Source organism: Lycorma delicatula, chromosome 4 (genome assembly GCF_047948215.1).
Source record: "Lycorma delicatula isolate Av1 chromosome 4, ASM4794821v1, whole genome shotgun sequence".
Lineage (NCBI taxonomy): Eukaryota > Metazoa > Arthropoda > Insecta > Hemiptera > Fulgoridae > Lycorma > Lycorma delicatula.
The window spans coordinates 92,064,147-92,077,248 of record NC_134458.1 but is presented as its reverse complement, the minus strand read 5'-3'; the positions used below and the strand labels follow the sequence as shown (position 1 = coordinate 92,077,248).

Genomic DNA, 13,102 nt, shown 5'->3' with positions numbered 1-13,102 from the left:
TCTCTTATGGAAAAAAAAGAGAAACCAGCAGTGATTATCCAACAGGAAGTTTCATCAATCCTCAATACCTGTGAAGGATATACTACAATTTATATTGATGGTTCTAAAACCGAACATTGTGTTGGATGCACTGTATACATTAATGGGGAAGCTCATTTTTGGAAATTGACAGATATGGCCAGGGTATACATAGCAGAGCTCATCCATATACAGCAAGCTCTTTGTTGCACAGAACATTTCTGTGAAGAGAACAGGCTTACATGTCCTACTTTTTAAGTGTATTAACTGCTATCTGCTATTCAGAATAAAAAAATTGAGGACACTCTTGTTGCAAACATCCTGCCCATTCTATATGTGTAGTGAGTGAAACAGTGATGTGTATTTATATGGACTTCAGGGAATGCTATCTCAAGAAATGAAAGCGCAGATGAAGCTGCCAGAATGGCAACAAATTGTGAGAATATGAACATAATCCCTATTCGAATGGCTATCATTAAAAATCATCTAACCAACATTATTAGGAACAAATGGGGCAAAAAATGCAGCAGATTAAACGTCAAATTAAGTAATAAAAATTACTCCATATAAATGGAAAACTGTTGTGAAACTGACTTGTCAAGAATAAGTGCCGTTGACAAGACTGAGAATCGTTCACACATGAATAACAAATTCATACATGCTCACTGGTGTTGAAACACCAAGGGTGTTTCAACTCGAATAAAAATAACTAAAAAACCTTTTCTGTACATTGTTATATGTGATAAACCGATCACAGTTGTGCATCTACTTGAAGATTGTACAATGTATGACAACCTCATTCTGAGGGTGTCATACCTCATGTTATTATCATTAAGAAATGATAATGCTTTAATTGGGAAAACAGTAAAGAAGAAAAATACTTGCTGCCTTAATACCAACGCATTACTAACCCATTTGTAGTAAACCTTCATTGAAATAAGGATTTGTGTTATGCTTGAAGACCAGTCCTCTGTGTGAAGGCTCGTTACACCAGAGCATAGGATTACTGTAGAAATGGGGAGTTAAGAACAACCTTGACCTTTGATTCCAAGACATTATCAAGGTCAAGGTTCAAAGTCACCCCACCACCAAACGCATTTCAGTATTTTGGTCATGCGACGCTGGCCTTGCCCCTCCACCATTTTGTCCCTGCCACTCTAGTTATGGCCGAGACAGGGAAACGCTATATCTCGGTAATGGTTGGGCGAAGCAGGACGGGGCGAAGTCCATTGTGATCACAATGACGTAATCTACCTTTTTTAGGGTGAGGGGAATGAGGCTTTCGGGTCGGAGTACGCTAGTGCTCGTGCGTGCATGCGTGAGTGCTAGTATTATGATACTACTACTACCACTACCACTACGACAATTAAGAAATCGCTATATCTTCGTATGGATGGCCGTAGCGCAATGAGGAAAAGTCAATTGCGATCAGTATGACGTAATCTATACTTAGAGGCGCGTGGATGTCGGACCGCTGCCCAATCGAACATATTGCAACATATTTGTTTGCTCGTTTGTTGTCGGATGATGATGCATTTGTATCAGTCATAAAGCCTGCGGATTCGTATGTTATATAATATATCAAAATAACTGATAAATATTATACTCGTATTTAATGAGTTGTATGTATAAAAAACACTTTCCTCGCCAATTCGCGCTACAGTTTGTCAGAGGTTGAAGTCTCCATCAAAATTTAGCAGAGGCCTTAAGACCTTTCATCCGAGTAGGTTTCTTTCACTAAGGTACGAAAGAAATAATATTACAAAAACTTTTCAAAATTTTTAAAAACTTGCTTTATACTTTTTAGTCATACTTTCACTCGAAACCACAAAAACTCCCGTATAAAGTTTTCATCACATTTTTTAGTTCAAGCAGCTATTGGATTTTTCATCTGCGTTCCCAAAAACCCCACATAGCCGTTTTTCAGATTTTGCAATTTTTTACACCGCACCCTTAATTTACCCCCGTACGGGTGGATGTTTGCAAAAGTAATGGTGGAATATTGCATTGTCACCCGACCTTAGAAACTGTACAAAATTTCATCTATAGGCAATGTCAGAAAGTATATTAAATTAAGGATGCAAGATTTGAGGAAAACATGAAAAAAAAACATTGCGAAAAAAAACTATTAACTAGTGAAATCTCTCCCCAGGAGGCCTACCATAAATCACTCAACATTGTTTATTTAGTTTTACTATTTTAAAATTATTTTTTACATTTTTATTATTGTTTTTTTTTTATTACTTTACAAATAATTAGTCTCAACTGAATATTGTGCTTCTTTTCATCATATTTCAATCTGAGATAAACCAATTTCGTCGTATAAAATCTTCCATATCTTAAATTTTCATCGCTAATCCGATTTACACATTTAGATAGTAAATAGATTTGAAACAACTCGTTCTTTATCGTGTCGTTCAAAACAAATAACAACGAAGCTCAATATTTGGTAAACACCCTTTTCATGTCCCATACACCGTACTCATGGAATACTGCTGATCTACTCTTTTTGTTAGATAAATGTCTGTATACTAGGCGTCGTTAAAGACGCTACTCTTTAGTATTTAGTACTAAACTATTATACATTTAGTATTAAACTATGAATTTAAATTAGTTTCTGAATATATCGTTAATTTTAAAATTATTGAAAACTGTGAACAACTTAAATTCAAATTAATGTAATTTTCTCTGCCAAATGCCCTCTTCGCAACTTATTTTCATTGAAATTTTCCGTATCACTGTTTGTTAATCATACCCATTAAAAAAAAAAAAAAAAAGTTAGGAAGCTCCTTAATTAATATGCAATCGAATCAAATATTCGATGAATGTTGTATTTTTCGTTTAGTAATAAAAATGGACATTTTTCTTTTTCCCTTAGATTTTAATATTTACATCTCCTTAATGTCCGCATTACGAAAACCTTAGAATGAGGTATGGATTAAGAAATGTTATTTCTGCTGATTTGGAAAACAGCAAACAAGAAACAATAGTAGCTTACCTTTATGCTAGTGGATTACAAACCTGTTTGTAGTAAGCCTTTGGTGAAATGAAGATTTGTGTTATGTTAAATTGCAGATCACCTGTACCAAGGCCCTTTAAATTTGAGCATAACAACTCTTTGTTCGTTTGCTATTTTTTAGAAATTTGTTTGTTTTATTTACGTGTTTTTAATCTCAGGTTTATTTTTGTGTTATTTAAATTAAGGGTTCTATACAACCTTACATCTGATATCATATTGGTGATTTTTCCTTAGTTTTAAACAATGAGACAAAGGATAATGAATGACCTTAGGAGTCCGCTGCCCATACATCTCAAGAAAAAAAAATAATATCATTTCTCATACTAGTAACCGTGCGTGGTTTTTGTCTGAATGCTAATAAAATGAAACCGTTTATTGTTAGACAAGATCAACTTGTAAGAGTAATCTTAATATTTTCTTAAAGTTTAATTCAATAACGTTAACAGTCCTGGCTAAGATGGTAAGCTGCAACTCATAATCTTTGGTTAATCAACACCTAGAATTTCTGAGGTAGTAGGTCCAGGAAACTAAATAGTGTGAAGTAAGGTAAAATGCTATTAGTCAAAGACATGTTTAATAGACCAGTTTCTGCATTCACTGAACTTATTTTACCACAGTTCACTGAATATTGCTGTTTCTTATTACAGACTAATGACCATAGCACTAGATTATATTTAAAAAAAAGAAAACAATTTAAATATGATTATAATTTCAGCATTAAAAACTTAGGAATTACATTTAATTACAAGTCATTACTTACCAAAATTAATGACTTCAGTTGATTTGCAGGGTGGGGATAGCTTTCTGGGCCAGTGCCTGGCTAGTACCTAAAAGTACTGTCTGATACACTATCCCTTCCACTGTATTATTAATAGTGTCAGCACTACTCTGGAAAGAACTACTCTGCATCTGTTTGTTTATGCTTTCTAAATGTTGATGAGTAATACTTGTATGTGGAATGATCAAGTTGTTATTACAATAGGAGTTTTTGGTGTTTTTACATATCAAAAAAAATTGTATGATTAGTTCTATAGTGGTTGGGGGAATAATAAATAATTTGTTTTTATTTTCCTACTTTAAATATTGTGATATTTTTTTAATTTATTTTTAGCCATTCAAGTCATTAGGTTTCAAAGACCTCAAAACAATAGTTTATTATGTTGTACTTTTTCTTTTAGGAGATTGTATTGGTCAATATTATGGTGGATTGGACACGACAAAACTGCAATGCAATTTTTTCTTAAATCAGTTCACACTAAGTAGATATCAGTCAATTTCTGTATGCTGCTTATGTTAGGTATAAGAATATTTGGCACAGTGAGTTAACACTGTATTCCAAAACATCAGAATTATGAAAAAGATTTGTTTTATGTAACAACTACCTGCTAGTTGTTTTATAAGTTCATTAATAATAGAAACCATGTTATAGCAGAGTAAGGTTTATTAAATCAATTAATAATTTTGGAATTACAGTCCTGTAAGTTATAGATGTGTTAGACAGTAACTTGTCTGCTTGCAATGTTGAGCGTATAAATAAATATGTGTGATTTTTCTAATGATTTTGTTATAAGTAATTTAAGTGTTGCTTCTATCCTTCCCACAATTTTTATACATAATCATCTTATACTATTGTAGTGAAAGGTTAAGAGTTAGAGAGACCATTATAATCCTAACTTTACCTTCATTTGTATATGCCTTTTCTAAGTGTAAAGGCAGTGTTTAGTATTTATTATTAAGATTTCAATTTCTTCTTTGTTTTACAAACCATGAGGAATTGCTTTATTAAATTTCATACTAATTTTCATTATCATAAAACCATATTCTTAGATCAAATGTATTTAATTTATCTTCTTGATCTACTGGCATAACTAATTGAACAACTGGCACTATATACTTCACTTTCAAAGATCACAAAATTTTATGGCATCAATCTATTGTAGGGTAAAATAATGAATAAAAATTTTATTGAATTATATGTTTCTCAAAGATAAAATACAATATTTTTCATATTCTGGTAATTTGATTAACAATATTGATGTCAATATGTCTTAAAACTGGACCAGAAGTTGAAAAAAGGCTTTTTTCATAATTTAATCTGTTGTTTAAATTGGTTTTGATCCACTGACTACATATTCGTAGTACAAATGACTTGACTATAACACATACTAGTAACTTGTAATAAAGATTTAATTCTTTTTTTTTTTGGTGTGTAAACTTGCATACTTCTGGTTGTATTTGACTAATACAGATTTGAAGTAATGAAAATTCATTGCATGGTGTTTGTTTTATATAATTCTAAAATATATTGTATGATTGAAGTTTAGAGCCAAATACCAGAATATCTACAACAATTTTCATTTTTATGTAAAAATAATTTTGATAATAAAGTGAAGCCTCCATAAATAATACAAGCTTGTTGTTAAAAAATACTTTTCTGGAAAATATCATCTTGTGTACTGACATAATGTAATACAAAGAATTACTGTTTCTTAATAATTAAATAAAAATGTCATTATATTTATCATTAGTAGTTTTAATGTAACAAATTTATTTCAGAAATAGACTTCATTGATGTTCCAACAAACACATCAGTAGCTGAAGGAGAAAATTTACTTTTATCCTGCATGACAGAAGATGAAATTCATGAATGTATATGGATGTTTCAACCGCTTAATAAAACAAGTGCCAAGCCTTTTAAGACATTTTCTGCAGAAAAACGGAGAAATTGCATGTTATTGGTAAAGAAAGCTCAAAAGGATCAATCTGGATTATGGTCATGTGGAGTAAGGAAGCTGCTAATAGATGAATACAGCTTTACTGAAACAGCATATGTTCTTGTTCATGGTAAATTTTAGTCATAAATATACATTTATATTCCTTATTTATTTAAAATTATTTTTAAATAGTTTAAGACAAAGAAATGATCAAATCAAAAACATTCCTGGTTACTAATTCATAACAAACTTTTCTGGTTACTATATACGAGGTGCGACAATAAAGTAATGAGAATGATTTTTCTTTGCAAGATGTGGCAACCCTGCAGCTTGCGTAGGCACACCATCTTTGACCTTGGTCTACAAGCTACTTCTAGTCCAAGTGGCACATTGATGCAACTGCTCAGTCGTGAGTTGTGCTGTTATAAGTGAACACGTGTTTGTGTCTCTCGTCACAGAAATGAAACCGCAAAATATTGCCCAACGGTATGCCATTTCTTTTTGCGTTAAATCGAGTGAAAACGCGACGACAACTTATGGTAAGCTTCAGAAGGCTTTTGGAGAGGAGGTTATGTCAAGAGCTCAAGTTTTTCAGTGGCATAAAATTTTTAGTGAAGGCAGAACGAATGTTGAAGATGAAGACCGCAGTGGACGACCATCAACCTCACGGACAGATGTCAACTTGACCAGGGTGCGTGAAATTGTACGATCTGATCAAAGATTATCCGTGAAAATGATTGCAGAAGAACTCAACATCAATCGAGAAACAGTTCATCTAATATTAACTGAAGATCTTGGTATGAGAAAGATTTGGCAAAAATGGTCCCCAAAAATCTCACACAACAGCGAGAAACACGGAAAAATGTGGCAGCCGATCTGTTAGAGCAAACGGGAATCATCCAGATTTGTTGAGCCGTGTTATCACTGGTGATGAAGGTTGGTTTTTTCAATACGATCCAGAGACAAAACGCCAAAGTTTGCAATGGTGCTCAAAAGGATCACCCAGACCAAAAAAAGCTTGCATGTCAAAGTCAAAAGTGAAATGCATGCTTGTGAGCTTCTTCGATTCCAAGGGAGTTGTTCATAAAGAGTGGGTGCCTCCTGGACAAACAGTTAACCAATATTTCTACAAAGAAATTTTAGAAAGACTTCGTAAACGAGTTCTTCGTGTCCGTGCCAACATTGCTGATAATTGGATTCTGCATCACGATAATGCGCCATCCCATACTGCTCTGTCAGTACAGCAATTTTTAACCTCAAAACAAATTTCAGTACTAACACAGCCACCTTATTCACCAGATATCGCTCCGTGTGACTTTTTTCTATTTCCAAGAATCAAAATGGCAGTCAAGGGACACCATTTTCAAATAACACAAGATGTCCAAAAAGCTGTGACGAGGGTCTTGGAGGATATTACAGAAGATGAGTTCCAGAAATGTTACCATCAATAGCTGGAATAAGTGTGTGCAATCAGAGGGGAACTACTTTGAAGGAGACAACACTAAACATGACTAAAACGGTAAGCAACATTTTTTTTCACATCAGTCTCATTACTTTATTGTCGCACCTCGTATACCCAATTTAAGGTTTCAATTATTTTTTTATAACAATCTATGGAGAATTCAAAATTTTAATCATTGTAAGTCACATTAAGATGATACAGCTACAACAGTCCCTGATATTTTTTTCTACATTTTCTTCAGAAAGAACAATTTTAACAATTCGTTATATATTTTTACTTAATTTCACTGGTAATCAGGGAACTAATTTGCTGACCAGGTTACAGCCATTGATGAAAATAAGCCTGTTATAATAATATTAATTATTTCTTAATAAAACTAAAAACGGAATTTTATTTTGCATTAGTGATGGATATTGCATGTTTTACTTTGAAAAATAGAAAATATTAATACATATTCAAAATGAAAAATCAACTAACTAATATGGTTTTCTTTTATGAGTGCCACACTTTTTATTTAATGTATCTACATATTTTTTTAAAAATATGACAACTAAAAATGTTGTTAAATACCTACAACATTTGATTAAGTTTGTGATGAATATTTTCAATTATTATATTATAAAAACAAAAAAAAAAATGTTTAATGAAAATCTAAAATATGCATTTTATCACAAAAAAGATTAAATTACTACTCTCCATACAACAAAAGATGAATTCTGGGTTTAGAGCTATGTACCTCATTGCTGCAAATTCATGTGAATTTAACAAACATTTATTTTAAATTTTATTCTTTTCTGAATTTATTCATGTAAAATATATCACATAAAGTTAATCTGAAAACTTTAATGCTCTTAATAAAAGAAAAAGACTTATGAGGATTTTAAAACCAATATTTCCAGCAGGTTACTTTAAAACCCAATAGTACATCAATTTTCACTATAAAGAAATGCTCTTCATCAGAAATATTCTTGTACATCCTTCAAGTATATCAACAAAATATTTAGTCATCTAATGATAGGGCTCAGGAGTTACAGATAATTAAAAAAAAATTGTTATTTCCATTTCAGAGATGTTCCTTTATATTAATAATCAAATAAAGTAAATAAACTTAAGGTAAAGGGTTATCAGTGATTGAATGAAAGAAGTAAAGTAGTAAAAATAACTCTTGGTTCTCCATTTTGGGAACAACTCATTTATTCATGTAATCTGTGTTTCAAAAAATCAGGTAGCCATCCACGTGGTGCTGATTCACTGGAATAGACAGAAGTTACTGGTAAGTAATCAGTTGGTGGTAATTTCATTTTGTGATTATCATCAGATTGTTTCATGAAAAAAATTCTGTGTATTTATCTCCTTTGAAAGACAACTATTTATGTCAACTATTATTTCTACATGGTCCTAAAGCAGTCTATTTTAAAAATAGAATAAACATTTGGTACGATTTCCTTTTATAACAGCTCTAAAGTTTCTAAATAGATTTTAGGATACATGAGTAAATTTATTAAAATATAAACTTTAAAACAAGTCATGCATCAATTTTATTCGACTTTTGACACAAATAAGGAAAGTGGTTCTAAACAAAGGTATCATACTTCATTTATGCAGTGTAACAATCGGTAAAGATTATGTTCATAATAATATTAAAATTTTCAATATTAAAATATTAATCACAAATGATGGGGACAAAAATTATGCAGAATTAGAAATTTTACATTGATTTTAATTTTACTTTTGTTCTTTTTAAAGTATGTAACAAATGAAAAATATATTATTAAACTTGTATGTGGTTTGTTTATAGTTTAGTTAAACATAGTAGAAAAAGATAATAAAAAACAATGATAATAATTTACCAGTTAATAAACTGGAAACCAAGATAACACTCCAAAAATTGTTACAAAAAGAAAAAACTTAAAATCTGAGCTTGATGACCATTTTGATTATTAAACAAATATCAGTAGACACTACGGAATAAACATATCTAAAAAAAGTTATAATAATAATAAACTACACTAATTGGCAACTAAACAGTTTTAAGAAAACTATAAAAAGGCATTTTCAGTCTCAAGATTTCAGAATAAGAATAACAAATAAAAGTCTTATATATATATATTATTTTTTTTAAATGGATCTTTTCGGGGAATCATATTCTTCTGCACTATACAAATTATATTAATCCATTCAACCCAAGTGTACAGAATTAATAAAATAAAATAGAATGACACCTACTTTATTCCTTAATCCAAGCAAGAGCACTTTCATGTGTACCTCGCAAATTACACATTAAAATTGTACATTGCAAATTGCACATTAAAATTGAGATTTAAAATTTTTAAAAGATCCTTTTCCAGTTAAATCAAAACAGAAATAGAAATAATTTCTTTTAAAAAATATATTGTAAATTAAAATTAAAAATTGCATATATACAAAATATGAAGTCATTGATAAAAAAATTAAATTAAAAGTCAACATTTTTATTATTAATTTTAATTTTGACTTTTAATTTATTTTTTCATCAGTGACTTCATATTTAGTATATCTGCAATTTTTAATTTTTAATTTTAATTTACAATTTAAAAAATGTTGAATATTAAAAAAAAATTTAGCTCTATTTCTGTTTTGATTTAATTGGAAAAGCATCTTTTAACAATTTTAAATCTCAATTTTAATTTTAATGTGCAATTTGCAATGAATAATTTTAATTTGTAATTTGCAATAAAAGATTTGCAAAATTATAGAGCAGCAGATGATGCGAGGTACTCGCAAAAGCACTCTTGCTTGGATTATGGAATAAGGAAGGTGTCAGATCAGATTAATATAACTGTTGTCATTCTAGGCTGTACTGATAGAAAGCATAAATTTAATCTAAAATATTTAAAACTTGAACCAGACTATATGCAGGCCTCTTATAAGTTGGGTTGATAAAACATATCTCAAGAAAGATGACAACAGTATGAATCTTAAAAAAAATTCAGAGATACACCCTCCAAAGAAAAAAAATTTAAGGAAGAGAATAACAACTTTTATGATTGAAAACTTTCACAGAATGATTTTTAACAAATTTAAAAATCACAGGCTATTGGACATTGATCTCCTATTATGATCAACAATGAAGTTTCTGCTTCACTATCGTACCATTTATTTAATTTCCATTTATTAAATATATTTTCTAATATATCAGTTTAATTTATGAAAAACTGGAAGAAGTTCAGATATAGTCATGGTTTCTACTTTTTACAACAGTCATGAATACATTATTTCATATTCTTCAAAACCTGCACATAATAATTGCATTAACAAGAATTTCAGCATGGTAGGTTAATTAGTAAACACAAAATGATAAAAATACAATATGAATAAATAATATGTAAAATAAATAATAAATTAGAAAATAATAAATAAAAACATACTAATAAATGAGATAATTAAAACCAGTGGCAAGAAATGTTAAGTCCAACACATTTTTAAGAATTTATTTTTTATCAGAACTTTGTGGGTTAAACAAGTGAGAAAAGAAATTAAATTTTGTTTTCTTATTAAAGTAAAATCAACTAAACAATGAGCATGAAGAAAACTTTTGGAACGTAGATATTTAATTTATGTCCAAGAACCTGAAAATACAATAATCCCTCTTAATATGAAAATTACTCTTTATTCCAGTAAAAATAAACTCAATTTTTTAATAAAAAAGAAAAGAGTAACAGAGTGGGGAATTTGGTGTACGTGTTCATATGAACTAAGTCTTTCAGGAGTAATTTGATCACAGGACGATCTAGGTGTTGGTAGTTTAATGGAGGATAAACAAGATAAATCTTTTTTTAATATCTCCAAAAATAAGAGTTTTATAAAAAACAAGATACTCTTTTTAAATTTATAAATTATTAAATTGTTTTGTTTTGAGCACAATAAACAATATTTTTATTCTATATTCAAAACACTGTAATTATTGAAATACAATCCTTTTGATGCCTTATTGAAATCCCTAATTTTAAACTTTATTTTCACAATTGAATCAAAATTTATACCTCCTACAAAAAACCTTTTTGATTAAATTTTATGCTTTTTTAAGTTAATTTTGGCTACAGGTTCCTTTCCCATTATTGTACAACCAAAGTTTCACAAAAAATTCTTCAGTTCTTGGCAGGGATTGTCCCCTGGATAATGGTATCGGAGTCCTTACTGCTATGTGGAAGGTCTGGGATGTCGGTATTGTGGATCAGGCAGTACCTGACTCTCCAACCCAGGTTAACTGTGTGGGAGACAGGTGTCTGGGGGAACCCGAGCAGGATCAAATGATTCGGGACATGCCCAACCATCTCTCCACCCGCACCTTCTGACATATTGACTGCCAAAAATATAGGTTATGAAGACATCCACAACTTTCATGGCAGAGGGTCCACGTAAAAACTCTTGTCTTGGAGAGCCTGTCTTTGCAGGCGAAGAGGAGGAAGAGTGTTGAGTTTTTGAATATTGAGAAAACGGATCGAACTAAGTTTTGACCAAAAGGCAACGCAGTGATATCTAAATAATTGGTCATTAAAAGGAGTGAAGGAGATTTTAGCAAGGTAAGTCCTTTCCTGATAGCCAAAGGCATCACAGAAGCTGCTGGAGGACCGGTAAAGGATATAAGGAAGAACTGCAGTAGGATTGTTCGTTGAAACTGTCAACAATATACAGTTGTCATGACTGCTTATGGCAAAGAATATTGGACTGTTAGACGTTGTAGTTACACCACGTGGCACTCTTGACAGTAGTAGTTGTGCGCAGGGACCTGCTAAACTGCATAGAGGAAGAAATTGTTGAGGAACTAATGAACAAGGACGACGATTAATACCCAACACAATGGAGAATTTGTACCCTCCGCATTGCATTTATTGATATTCAACAAGCCGAACTGCCCAGAAAAGACAAAGTATAGTATTTAAGAAAACATTGTTTTTATGTGTTTTTGAAAAATTTTAATGTAAGGATATTTTTTTTTTTTTTATTTTTTTTTGTGACATGAAGTGTTTTTTAGACAGTTTTGACAACCTTTCATTAGAAGTGATATGTGTGTTTTTAAGTGGTAACGCCCTTTACACCCTTGTCATCTTGTGTTTCTTTTTTAAGTTTTTAATACATGTGTTTTTTAATTTTCGTATGACAGTGAAGTTTTTTTGATTGTTTTGACCACATTTCATTAGAAATTTTTTGAATGTTTTTAAGCAGCAAGGGCCCTTAAAAACACTCAAACACCCTTGTCATGTTCTGTTACTTTTTGAAGTTTTAATATCTTTTGCCAGATCTATTTCTGGATGATCTGTTATGACAAGTCTATTCTTCTTATTATATCACTAGTGCTTTTATCAGGGAAGGAAAGAAATATTTTCATTTTTTTTTCTTGATGTGGAAAGAGGGGCTAATGACCATAGTAGTCGATGCCCCTAAAACTTAAAAAATAAATAAATAAAATAATAATAATTAAAAATTTTACACAAAATCAGTATCACATGTTTTACTCAATTTAATACAACCATATGAATACACTGTCTCTTTCTCTTTAAACATTTTTTTCACTAATAGTATAGATTCATACAAGATATAGATTTAAAATAATAATAATAAAATAGTTAAAGCTAATCAAATTATTCTAGTTAGTAAAATTTGCTCATTAGTCACTCTTTAAGTTAATATATTACCAGTTAATATTCATTCACCAGTCATTGTGAAAAAAGAGTGTTAGCTGATAAATTAAATAATCATATATATTCATGTAATTTCTATTAGCATTTCATTAATTTCTATTAACTTAAACATTAATTTTTTAATGTTCCAAACAAACAATATTTATATTAATTATTTTACTGGACATGTAGTACTGTACTACACAGAAACTTATGTTCCAGAACTTCT

The 13,102-nt window shown here is 30.5% G+C and overlaps 1 protein-coding gene across 2 annotated transcripts in view; it reads left to right on the top strand.

Annotated features, from left to right (window-relative positions):
- The window catches only part of LOC142323645 (uncharacterized), a 109,956-nt gene that overhangs the window by 54,718 nt on the left and 42,136 nt on the right, over window positions 1–13,102 (top strand). For both annotated transcript variants that reach the window (XM_075363651.1, XM_075363650.1), the window contains exon 3: window positions 5,594–5,881. In XM_075363651.1, coding sequence (XP_075219766.1) covers window positions 5,594–5,881 — 288 coding nt within the window. The remainder of the gene's footprint in view (window positions 1–5,593; window positions 5,882–13,102) is intronic.